Source organism: Gymnoscopelus microlampas, assembly GCF_963454915.1.
Source record: "Gymnoscopelus microlampas genome assembly, chromosome: 18".
Lineage (NCBI taxonomy): Eukaryota > Metazoa > Chordata > Actinopteri > Myctophiformes > Myctophidae > Gymnoscopelus > Gymnoscopelus microlampas.
Window position 1 is genome coordinate 25824429 of NC_139955.1, and position 13600 is coordinate 25838028.

At 43.2% G+C, this 13600-nt stretch overlaps 1 protein-coding gene across 2 annotated transcripts in view; it reads left to right on the top strand.

Moving 5' to 3' along the window:
* LOC311034151 (serine/threonine-protein phosphatase 2A 55 kDa regulatory subunit B gamma isoform) overlaps positions 1 to 13600 on the top strand; it is a 36442-nt gene that overhangs the window by 16563 nt on the left and 6279 nt on the right. For both annotated transcript variants that reach the window (XM_084041903.1, XM_084041904.1), the window contains 5 exons: positions 1484 to 1581; positions 2739 to 2904; positions 9537 to 9649; positions 10266 to 10443; positions 13136 to 13300. In XM_084041903.1, coding sequence (XP_083898029.1) covers positions 1484 to 1581; positions 2739 to 2904; positions 9537 to 9649; positions 10266 to 10443; positions 13136 to 13300 — 720 coding nt within the window. The remainder of the gene's footprint in view (positions 1 to 1483; positions 1582 to 2738; positions 2905 to 9536; positions 9650 to 10265; positions 10444 to 13135; positions 13301 to 13600) is intronic.

A 13600-nucleotide genomic window follows, 5' to 3' on the forward strand; every position in this document is an offset into this window, starting at 1 on the left:
TGCATACACGCAGTACACTACACATGTGTCGTTGTTGACGTTTTCAGATGGTTTTAATTTGAAGGTATAACAGGCTGTACAATGTGTTTTTGTGAGTTACGATAACTGACCGGCGTGCTCTATGCCGTCGTGTTGTGTTAAGTTACACAAGTGGCAGAAACGGTGCTTTCTGATTTTCACAATACAATGTAATCCACCCGTGTTTAGTTCAGTATTATAAAAGTGTTCACCCAACGCGTGTAAACTTAAGCTAATAGGTTAACAACAGTCTCGAGTCGGTCTCAAACAGTCAGGGGGGGAGGGGGGAGACAAAGACTCGGTCGAGAGAGGCAGAGAAATGCAGACGATGCATCTCATTGCACAGAGGTGCGTGAGCAAGATAAGGATTTAACTTAATTTAAATCAGCACAGTGTAAGCACAGTGTAAGTTAATGTCCGCTGCCGTCAGCGCCATCTTCATAATAGATAAATATATATTCAGAACAGAATAATAATATTAAAAATATTTAATAAAACCAAAAATCGAAAATCTTCTTTTCTTTTTTTTTCGGGTTTTGGGCCTAACATGATGGCAATAGTCGGGTTCGGGCCGAGCCCCGGGCCGGCCCAGTCGGGCCCAGTTAGGGCCGAGCCTTCATTTTCAGGCCCGTTGAGAACTCTATAAATGATTAGTAGCCTTAAAGCTACTATTTCAATACTATTATTATTTTGCCTATACTGTGTGGCTCGCTGTGCATCACTCTGATTGCATCTTTCATTCATTCTGCAACGTGTTAATTGTCCATCACCTGACAACCATTAGCTGTCTTTTGTCATCTTCATTTCTTTATAGTTAAATGTTGTGTTGTTGACAAGATTGGGGCCAAAAAAGCCTGCCGCATGCGGCTTTATTATGACTTGTCATTCTTGTTCCATTTCCAACAGTTTTGGACATATGAGGTTTCCCCTCGACATCGACGATATGTCCTAATGACAGGGTCTGTGGGCGGGGTTAGTTCACACACGACAGTCTAGAGTACTGTGGTGAAAACACGGATGACACCTGTGTCAAGTGTGAGACAGCTGTACTGTATGTGCTCGAATGTGTGAATGTGAATGTCTCTTTTTAAATCATGCGACAATTTATTTGTGTGATTGTGTGTGCGCGCATGTAGTAAGGACATCAGCACAATAAGGCACTGTTTGTCATTTATCGCATCTGTGTGAGTGCATGCTCAATTGCTTACATATTAGCATTAGTGCACAAGTGTATTGTTTATGAGGTATCAGATGGTAACGGTCTTGTTAATCTAGTTCTTGATGACTTGTGTGGGTGACACAGAGGCGCGGAATCGTGACCAAATGATACTATAGATGAATGATCAAATGTATTCCATTAGCTAATGGCTACTCCCTCTTTCTTCCCCTCTCTCTCTAATTCTATTTTCTCTCTCTCTCTCTCTCTCCATCTTCTCCCCCTGTCTGTCTGTCTGTCTGTCCCCAGCTGATATTATCTCCACTGTAGAGTTCAACCACACAGGAGAGCTTTTGGCCACGGGGGACAAGGGGGGGCGAGTAGTTATCTTCCAAAGGGAACCTGAGGTAGGCAACACGCACACACACACACACACACACACACACACACACACACACACACACACACACACACACACACACACACACACACACACACACACACACACACACACACACACACACACACACACACACACACACACACACACACACACACACACACACGTACAAGCATATACTGTACATGCAGACATGTGCACATACACTCATGTATTTGTGCATACACACGGTAACTACTACTACTACTAACTAAATACTGTATATCCAGGAGTAAGATACACAAGATCGAACACATTTACGCATGCACACATGCACACATGCACGCATGCACGCATGCACACACACTCCATTTTCATTCCACTGTGAGACCAGTAATGAACCCACATGCCCTCCAGCTCTGCTATACTGTATAGTTGCTGCCGGGCATAAACCTTGTATCCCCATAATTCAACTTTTTATGTTTTTTTTAAAGTTAACCCTTAAATTGATGCTATATGTCACGTGGGAACCGTATAAGGTGCCCTGAAAAGAGATACATTTTGGCCTTCTTATTTGGTACCGGCACCAAATTATCGCCTTTTGATTGCTGTCTGTGATCAATACTGAGACATAAGAGTTTTTTGGCTATACAATTATACAGTACTTCTAGCAGTCACAGGCTTTTTGTTTATTTAGTTTTTGCTCCCTGGTAAGTAGGCTAGTGTTCATAACAGTCCAGTTTAAAATAAAATCTGTTATATTCAATTAGACACAGCAACACATAATAAATAAACATACATTTTCAGTGCAGGGACCAGGATATTGCATAGGGGGGCGCTGAAAACCACTGGGATAGAGGAATACTTATATACTATTGTATGATATACCCTATTCTCACGTTGTTACCCCTCTCCTTCTTTCATCCACCTTTCCTTTCTCTTTATCCCTCCCCAATCTCTCGTTACTTCTACACTCCATTTGTCATTCTTTCTCCCTGTTCCCTCCCACCGTACTTCCTTCCTTCCATCCTCCACCCCCAAACATACACGTTCCCCTCCATTTCTCTTTCTTCCACAATGACCGCCCCATCTCTGCTTTTACCCCTTTCCTGACGTTTTCCATCCCTCTCCATCCTTCCCCCTCTCTCTCTTTCTCTCTCCCTCTCTGTCTCTGTACACCACCAGAGCAAAACTGAGCCTTTCTCCCAGGGAGAGTACAATGTCTACAGCACCTTCCAGAGCCATGAGCCGGAGTTCGACTACCTTAAGAGTCTGGAGATCGAGGAGAAAATCAACAAGATCCGATGGCTGCCTCAGCAGAATGCCGCTCACTTCCTGCTCTCCACAAACGGTGAGGAACCCCTTCCAGACAAACAGGAAGTGGTGACAGTATGCATTCAGGCGTCTCAGGCCATTCATTCGTGTGTCGCCCAGGTTGCGCCTAAACCCTAACATTTAACTTCACAAAAACTATGCCTAAACCTAACCTTAACCCTAACCTCACAAACACTAACCTCGGTCCCAGCCTCACTCATCTGCGAAAAGAAGAGCCTGGTCACGACCTAAAGCAGCGAGTGTCTAGGAAGTCCTGTGTGGACAGATTTCCGTTTCCCCCGGAAACGATATTTTCTGACCAATCACAACACTCGTTTCATTCACGGAGAATGTTAACAGATTTGTAAAGCATCAACGTCATTTCCTTGGGCGGTACTTCCGCCAAATTCAACCATTTGCGGTTGTCAACTTCCTAGACAACCAACATCGCAGGTCTTGCCCAGGGTGCACAAACACTATGCCTAACCCGTACCTTAACCCTAACCTTACAGAAATTATGCCTAAACCTAACCTCAAAACCTTGTCCACCTGGGCGGAACACCGGGAAACTGACTCTCCCAGCTTCTCTTGGCATGCCTGCCTTGATGTTCAAACTTCTTCTCACTTCTTTGCAAAAGGTTCACTAAAGTTGAACTCCACAAAGCAGAAGATGCAAATTTATTTTGCCACCATAAACAAATGTTTTATTCGTGGAGCGAATGAAGCGAACAAGAGGCGACTATTCAATTCACGCATGTGTGACTGTGCCCTTTCTCCCTCTTCAAGTCAAGGCAACTGTTTCCTAAGCTGTGTGTTTTTCACTTCCTGTCGATTTGATCCAATGAAATCCAATGAAACTGGTCAGATGACCAATCACAGATATAGAAACCTAGATACCTCCATGGCCTCTGCAGTTCATTGGAGCGACGTGCTTGGTATGGTGGCCGCCATATTTCCGGGGGGACGGGCACTGTCCAATCACAGCGCGTTGACTACTGGCCAATCACAGCGCGTCTTTTCCAGGACTTGTCAGAATCTAGTTGTCCCGCCCCCACCTTCCTCTGATTGGCCTACTGAACGCCCCCTTCTGTGACGCACACGGAAGTTTCCAGCTTGCCCCCCAGAAGCTGAAGTGTGTCCGAGATGCATACGCTTCAGAGCCAGAGGAGGCGTCTTCCTTTATATGTCTATGTGACCAATGATATCCAATGAAATCGACAGGAAGTGGAAAACACACAGCCTAGGAAACAGGTGAATAAGCATTTTGTATACACAGTGACAATGCAAAGTGCTTTACAAAGATTAAAATATGTATAAGAACAATGAATAAATAAATGGTGGTGTCGAAATAAATAGATTTAAAATAAATTCAACATGTTTAAGGAACTAAAAACATCCTTGAGCTTTGATTCAAAGGTTTTGAGGATTCTGTTTCAGAGCTGCTGTACAGTCTCTTCTTCCCCTTTTGTCATGCTCTTCAAGCCTTGGACATTTATTAGTCTCTGTCCTGTTTTTGTTCCCTGTTTGTTTTAGGTGTTTAGTTTCTATAGCTCTGTTTGTTCTGTATAAGTCTTGTATTCTGGTAGTTTGTTGATTCCCCAGGTGTTAATGGTGCCTCTTATTTTGTAGTTTTGTTCTAGTGTTTTCCTGTCTGCCCATGTACCTGTTACCTGTCTTGTCTCACCACCCTGATTATTGTTAACCCTAGTCACCTGTGCCTGTTAGTGCACTAGCCAATCCCTGCGTTGATTGTCTAGTTGAGTTCACCTGTGTCTAGTTAGTCCTTGTCTATTTACACTCCCCTGTGTTTTTTGTCAATTTATGACTATGAGGTGTGATGCAGTTATTTAGCTTCAGCGTTCTGTGAACATGTGTGTATTTCTTGATTGAGTCCGGATCTCATTACTGTATCTGTATTGGGGTTCTTGTTTTTGCCTGCCCTGCTTGAGGCTTGTCTTTTGGGTTCAACTCCTCACTCACTGTAACAGTTGCGCAGCATAGTGACTAAAGGTTGCTTCTCTAAGTTTAGTCCTGGCACTGTAGTCCAGTAATTCTAGCAAAAAAATCCACTCAGGTTGGACCAAATTGTATTATTTTGTTTCTCAACTGATTTTGACTGGAAATTAGGTCTACTAGCCAGGATAAAAAATCTACCCTGATCTGCTCACTGCTAATACCCTAAATCCAAGATGGCCGCCATTGTGAGTATTTCATTCCAAAAATTGGCATATCTTCCAAACTAATAGAGCTATGAATGGAAACAAAGTGTCTAATCCTATGTTTTTGAGGTCAGGGAATTGATTAGAAGCATTTTTAATAAGACTGAGATTTATTTTGGTAACTTAAGTTACATTTTATTGCCATTTACAGGTGAAATCACAAAACTAAATGCAGTAAGTAAAACATAAAGAAAATAAAAGGCACATTGAAAGGCACAGGTGTTTTCAAAGCTTGACTGTCACCTCCTGATTGCATTACACATAACTTAAATCATCTAGAAAACATCTAGAGACATGTAGAGAGATATGTAGAACCTTCACTGCATCATTGGTGCAGGTGATTTCAACACCCAGACAGTCTAATCATCTAGAAGCTCTTCACTGTTCACTTCAACATTGGTGCAGGTGATTCCCTTACACTGACCACAAGCCAGGGTGCACAGCAGTCCATTCTTGCGACAGGAACAGGTGTTTTTGTCGCACTTGCCGTGGCAGTTGCATTTGACTAGCTTCAGCAAGGCTGCTGGAGCAGCATCCCTCTGCATCCTCACTGGCTTGAGATTCTCCACATGTTGGCCTTTGTGGAGCAACCATCCCCACTTGGTTGGATCAAGAATATTGCCTAGCCAGGTTTGTAGCTGGTGGTACACTCGGTAACTATGGTACTTGGCTGCATCGCAAGTAGGTGGGAGAGATTCAGGAGGCAGATAGACCAACCTGGACGCCATCTTGCTACTGAACCTGGCTGCTCTTTCAAAGTCAAGGCTATTCCCAGGCTTAGAGTTGTACAGGACTTCTAGAGCGGCCTGGCCATGCTTGTTGACATCATCGTGGCTTTGATTTGGCTTCATGAATAAGCTTCATGAGGAACATTAAGGCGGTTGGTGGTCTGACAAGAGGTCGGGGGTTTGAACAGTCGACAAGTCTGATATGGTTGATGTCCACCCCAGCATGTGGAGAAGTCAACAGGGCCATGAGAGAAGTGACCGGCCTACAAGACATCAAGGAAGCAGTGGTCCACAAGGACAGGGCAGCTGCAGGGATGACCAGAGATGCCAAGGATGTGCAGATGATCCTGAACTACTTCTCTGAACGAAAACCTTTCTCCCGGGATTTGAGGGAACTGCATAGTCTGTCATCTGGAGTCGTAGCTGACAAGTCTGTGAATGTAGAAAGAGCAGAGTCAGTTGGTCATGCCATACTGAAATCTATGCAGGGCAAATCGGTAGCAGAGCACACGTTCCGCAAGAGAGATCAGGTCACCACACTTGCTGCCTCAACTTACATTGCCATTGAAGGAGAACGCCTGGAGATCGACCCGAAACAGTTGTTCCAGCGTCTTGTTGTGGCAGGAACAGGGACTGTTGACACAAGAACCTTGTTCACATACGAGTTGCCAGACAAGGCCAGTCTCCAGACAGGCCTGGTGAAGAAGTTACCATCCTGTGTAGTAAGTCAATGTCCAGATGATGTCGTGTACGTCCTTGATGGTGGTGCACTCTTGCAACGGCTGCCATGGCCCAACCAGACAACATATGCCAATCTATCCAGTTTGTATGTGCAGTATGTACATCGCCACTACAGACATGCTGTTGTCGTATTTGATGGTTATGGAAGTGGTCCCTCTACAAAGGATGAAGCACACCAGAGACGTTCCAGGTCAAACAACATCGGAGCAGAAGTTGACCAGCCAGAAATGCAGCTGACCATGAAGAAGAAGGCATTCCTCGCAAACCCCAGGAATAAGCAGAAGTTCCTGTACTTCATTGGCAGCGAGCTGGAGAAAGCTGGAGTTGAACTCTACCACAGTGCTGGTGATGCTGACTACGACATTGTGTCAACAGCATGTACCATGGCCAAGAGGAGATCAGTGGCAGTGGTTGGGGACGACACCGACCTGCTGGTCCTGCTGCTGCACCATCTCAGTCCCAGCCATCATGTCATCTTCCTACAGACAGCCAGCAAGATCCTCAACATCCGGATCCTACAAGATAATCTAACCCCTAACCTTACTGCATCATTGCTCTTCCTACATGCCATCACAGGGTGTGATACGACGTCAAGACAATACAGCATAGGGAATGTCATGGCAATGAGCAAATGCCATCAGCTCAAGGACCCCGCCAGCTTATTCATGAAGCCAAATCAAAGCCACGATGATGTCAACAAGCATGGCCAGGCCAAGTCCTGTACAACTCTAAGCCTAGGAATAGCCTTGACTTTGAAAGAGCAGCCAGGTTCAGTAGCAAGGTGGCGTCCAGGTTGGTCTATCTGCCTCCTGAATCTCTCCCACCTACTTGCGATGCAGCCAAGTACCATAGTTACCGAGTGTACCACCAGGTACAAACCTGGCTAGGCAATATTCTTGATCCAACCAAGTGGGGATGGTTGCTCCACAAAGGCCAACATGTGGAGAATCTCAAGCCAGTGAGGATGCAGAGGGATGCTGCTCCAGCAGCCTTGCTGAAGCTAGTCAAATGAAACTGCCACGGCAAGTGTGACAAGAACACCTGTTCCTGTCGCAAGAATGGACTGCTGTGCACCCTGGCTTGTGGTCAGTGTAAGGGAATCACCTGCACCAATGTTGAAGTGAACAGTGAAGAGCTTCTAGATGATTAGACTGTCTGGGTGTTGAAATCACCTGCACCAATGATGCAGTGAAGGTTCTACATATCTCTCTACATGTCTCTAGATGTTTTCTAGATGATTTAAGTTATGTGTAATGCAATCAGGAGGTGACAGTCAAGCTTTGAAAACACCTCTGCCTTTCAATGTGCCTTTTATTTTCTTTATGTTTTACTTACTGCATTTAGTTTTGTGATTTCACCTGTAAATGGCAATAAAATGTAAGTTAAGTTACCAAAAAAATCTCAGTCTTATTAAAAATGCTTCTAATCAATTCCCTGACCTCAAAAACATAGGATTAGACACTTTGTTTCCATTCATAGCTCTATTAGTTTGGAAGATATGCCAATTTTTGGAATGAAATACTCACAACGGCGGCCATCTTGGATTTAGGGTATTAGCAGTGAGCAGATCAGGGTAGATTTTTTATCCTGGCTAGTAGACCTAATTTCCAGTCAAAATCAGTTGAGAAACAAAATAATACAATTTGGTCCAACCTCAACCCTAGAATGACTGGACTACTGGGCACTACTAGCTGCAGCCCACTCCCTCTTTGATTGATTTAAACCTTTATTTATAAGAGCATTGAGGTTTAGCCTTATTTGCAATGCTGTGGAGATTACACACACTAAAATCAATAATTAAGACATATACAGATATAAAACACAGAAACAACAAAATGAAACCATAACAGAAAAAAAGTAAACAATTACATAGTGAGGTAGGGAGATTTAAGAGATTTAAGAGCAGGTTATGAAATTGGCAATAGGATATTGGGGTATTATTTTGTCACACATTTATTGATTTCTACAATATAAACAAGCAGAATTGCCTTATATTCAAAGTTTGGCTGTATTTGTAAAATGATATAAAACGAATATTGAAACTGCTTTTATGTGGCTATTTAGATTCAGATCAGAGTCAACTGATAATGCCGGTTTAATTTAATATTAGGGAGGTATAATTTAGCTTAATTGTTAAAACTATAACTTGTACAGACAGAGGAAGACATCCATTTTGGTTGATTATTACATAATATTATTACATAGTATTTTCATAAAAAGTACAAGTTACAAAATGTCAACTTTAGTGCATTTATTATACTACTTTGTTTGGAGGAGTGAGCCCCTGTAATCAATGCACATTTTAAGTTTATGGCTCCACAGAAAAATCTTAAACTACAGATGGTCTTTGAGCGCACCAATATTGATTTCTATAAGTACAGTATAATTTATGATTGAGGCCATGAAAAATGTAAGACCATGCATCAGCAGTCAGCAGCAAATACCACTACTGAAATGTCTACTGCTGTTAAATTATTCAATGTAACACCAGCCTGTTATATATGGGGTCTATATATGGTTGTCTTTTAGCATACTGAGTTTATTGAGTAATCCAATAGTGGATTACCCCTGGAGGGGTGTCACCTACTATATTGAGGTAGATGCATTTCTTGAACACAGAAGGCCATGTTTTTGCAATGAAATAACTTGATGCCAGCCTTTTTATCTCACAACATTTATTTAATATGAATGCTTCCAATCAGAGAGCTTTGGAGACAAAACATACTCATCCATTCATAGACTTGGTACAAGTCATTAGTCAGTCATTATGATTAGCAAGTGCCATCTGTATGGTGTAAAGTACAAACTTTTTTACACTCTGGATTTTACTGTGTAGGGCAGACAGTTGCAGATTAAATGAGATTGTTAGTTTTCAGTCAGGCGTATCAACACACAACTTGATAACAAAAGGTTATTTCTTAAATCTGTACAATGTCAGCGTAACCTGCTTGTATGTGACTGGTTGACTTTTTTTGTCTCAGATAAGACCATTAAGCTATGGAAGGTGAGTGAGAGAGACAAGAGACCAGAAGGATACAACCTGAAGGATGAGGAGGGTCGCATCAAGGACATCACCACTGTCACCTCCCTACAGGTCTGTCTGTCTGTCCGTCTGTCTGTCTGTCTTCAACACCTCTTTACAGTAGGCTCAATCATCATACACACAGTAGGTTACACAGCAGAAGTAGGTCAGTGGGTACAGATGTGTGTGCGTGTGCATAACTGGGTCACTGGCACAGAGGTGTGTGTGTGTGTGTGTGGAGGGGGAGTGCATGCATGCATACGTGTATGCATGTGCTCATGTGTGTACTGTCTGCGTAAATGGTCTGCATTCCTACATACATACATACGATACAGTACATCCTCCTGTGGACATTCGTGTAGATTTGGGTTTTATGTATTATTGATGTCAGTGGGAAACATAAAACTGAATTTAATGTTAGTCTCTCACCCCGGTTTGTCCCTTTGCAAGTCTATCTAAAATGATCCTCCCGTTGTAATGCCCGTTGTATATAATTCATCTTTGATATTACAAAACAGTGTAATGGCAGTATTTTTAGCATGTCACTATCAAACCCCTTTCTCTCATATCTTACTTACACTTTACTGTGTAACCCCACATTCAGAGTGTTAAGTAAAATGCCCTCACTCTATGTTTATGCCATTCCCATTCTCTTCATCACTGCCCCTCCCTCCATCTCATCTCCAAGGTGCCAGTGTTGATGCCAATGGACCTGATGGTGGAGGTGAGCCCACGGCGGGTGTTTGCCAATGCCCACACCTACCATGTCAACTCCATCTCTGTCAACTCTGACTGTGAGACCTACATGTCAGCAGATGACCTGAGGATCAACCTCTGGCACCTGGGCATTACTGATCGCAGTTTCAGTATCCTTTGCGTTATTGAACCCCTAGCATCCTTACTCTGTTCTCTGTCCTTCTTATGTTGGTTACTTGTTCACATAAAGTATGCTTGTTGATAGACATTCTGTTTGCTTGACCACAAATGCAAACAGAATGTTATTTCAGATGCCAGGTTTGATGTTTACCTGGTATCATAGTTATTGTGAAGAACTGAATTTTCTTCACACTCTATTTACTCGACCATTTACCTTGTTGTTTGTTGGCTAGGGCTCATGCCATTTACTCCGATCCTGTCACTCAGTCTAGATAAGAGCGTGTGCTAAATGTCTAAATTGTAAATTGTAGTTGTAGACAACGAGGGACGTGGGGGATGGATGGAGGCAGTTGTCGGAGCGCGATGGACATTCAGCAAGGCCCATTGATACATAATACATACACTGCAAACTAACAGTGCTTTTATGTATGGAACTATTGTTTGCATAAATGCATGTGCGCACAATAGTATCGATACAACATCATACAGTATGCAGATGTATACAATTATGAACACCAGGAACCCCCATAGGTATCCACATGCTCACACACACACACACACACACACACACACACACACACACACACACACACACACACACACACACACACACACACACACACACACACACACACACGCACACACACACAATTAGAAAAATGACAAAACCTTTTCAACATTTATAGTTGAGTTGAGGTATAATCCCTCTTAAACTCATGTTATCTACTGACCTTATTTTGTGCATTCTATCAATCAGAAACCCAGTCGTAAGAAAGAAATGGAAATCTCAAGAGGAAGCCTGTTGTCCATTAACCTCTGGGTTTTAGGACTACAAAGAACAATGTATTCCTGCTTAGATACAGACACTTAGCCTTTGTTCAGACTGCAGGCAAATCTCATTTGTTTTTATGACTGACTGTCCATGCTGTTATTTGCAAGTAGTGATCAAATGGGATTTGTATATTCAGACACCAACCTATTTGCATTGGTTGCTGTGGTAACAATGTAACACCATAGACCATGACATGCGTAATTTATACTCTGTCGTACGATGATATCGCTCGCACGAAGATAGTTGCTCACCAAGAAGTTATTGTGACACGTTGTGACAGTCAGTTTTTCTGTGCTTTTTACCCCTTTTTCTGCCCATTTTTTGTCGTTTTTTTTGCCGATTGATTCCTCCCCACACACATTTTTTTGTGTTTTCACTGCTGTTGTATCCTACTGATTCACCTGCCAGTGAGGAGCCCCCACCGGGAGGACGTAGACGTAGAGTCTTCGTCCTACTCCTCCCGCCCAACACTCCCTAGTGACATGTGCCTCCCCAGCCTGTAGGACAGTCACAGTGATATCATCCTCCCGGCCCAGCTTCCCTCCCCAGAACACGGGCCAACTGTGTTCGTGTAGACACTCGACAGAGCCGGAAGCACCACACTGGAATTGAACCCACAACCTCCGCGGTGGTGGACATAGTCAGTTTCCACGTGTTTTTTTTGCTGTCCAGACTTGATAAAAACCAATGGGATTCCAATCTGAATAGGCCAAAAGTCACATTTAGGCTGCTAGTCTGAACATCATGTAAATGAAACCTTTCCAGTCCCATTGTGCCAGGGTTGACTTGTATACAGGCATGCACAAAGACACATATTGATGGGGGAGGGGAGTAGTATTCTCAAGGAGTAAAATTGTAGCGTAATGAATAATTCACAGGCTGCATAAATATTTCAACCTTTTTCTGGGTTCTAATCCAGTTGAATATGACACAATATATTCCCATCCCTGGCCTACGGACGATTTATGGTGTTACAATTGATCTGAATATGGAATTGCTTTTCTAACGGCCCCCTAAAGATACATTCTCATTGGTTGTGTTTTACTTTCTGCTGTAAATAATTTACACGCCATGGGTTATGTAAACATTTACATGCACTGCTCATATTTCTTTTTTTTCAAATGAATACTTGTACTGTTGCTGTTAGCCACCTGATTTAGTTTATTTTTTACAAAACATAATTTGTAAAACAAAACAAACAAGCAGCAACAACATGTACATGAATGATGAATGATTAATGGATGGATTAATGAATGAATGAATCAACAAATCCCCAAATTTGCTGTTAAAATATCAATATCAACTTATGTATGTGTGAAAGACTACAGTACAGAAGGGTAGGAGAGAGCAGGGTGTGTGAAGTGAAGAGCTGAGGTTCCAGGGGAGACGGACAGGCAGTGACTCTCCAGCCGGCAGTGATAGTGTGTAGACTGGATTTTTTTAATTTGTTGCACCTGAGTGCTGGGTGCAACAAATTTAAAAAAAAACTACAGCTGGAGCCCACAGTGTGCGAGCGTTCTCTTTCAGTGTACATGTTATATTTTTTCGCTTAGCACGTGCCCAAATTAGGGTGTGGATGTGCATGTCTCTCCTCCCTTGATAGAGTGTGTAGTTCTGCACACACAGCACAGCTATACTCTGAGGGGGGGGGGGGGGGGGGGGGGGGTACCAGCCATGCAGCTAATGCTCCAAAGGGGGGGGGGGGGTAGTACCAGCCATACAGCTACCTACAGTTTGGCTCTGGAGGTGGGAGGGTGTTAATAGTGTTATAGCCAACGGCTCCAATGGGGGGGCGGGGGGCAGCAATGTAGCTTCATTCTCCAGGTTTTTCCCTGAGCGATGCCCCCCAGACATTGTTGACATCAAACCAGCCAACATGGAGGACCTGACGGAGGTGATCACAGCAGCAGAGTTCCACCCTCACCATTGTAACCTGTTTGTGTACAGCAGCAGTAAAGGCACCCTGCGCCTCTGTGACATGCGAGAGGCAGCGCTGTGTGACAAGCACTCCAAACGTGAGTCCACCCAAGGGGGCGTGGTACCCCCAAGGGTCTATTTGGTTACATTCGCACAGTCAGAGTTAAAGGGAAACTTCACCAATTTTGAACGTAAATCTAATTGTTCTGAAGTGAGATCATATATTATTAATAGTGTGGGGGGAAATCCTCTATGTCTTCTATGTATTGTGTTTCTCCCACGAAATGTGGACGTTACAGTATACGACTGTGACATCTAATATAGTGTGGGAAAATATGTAGTATATAATATATAAATATGTATAATTTAAGATCTCACTAATTAGACCTATTTCATCC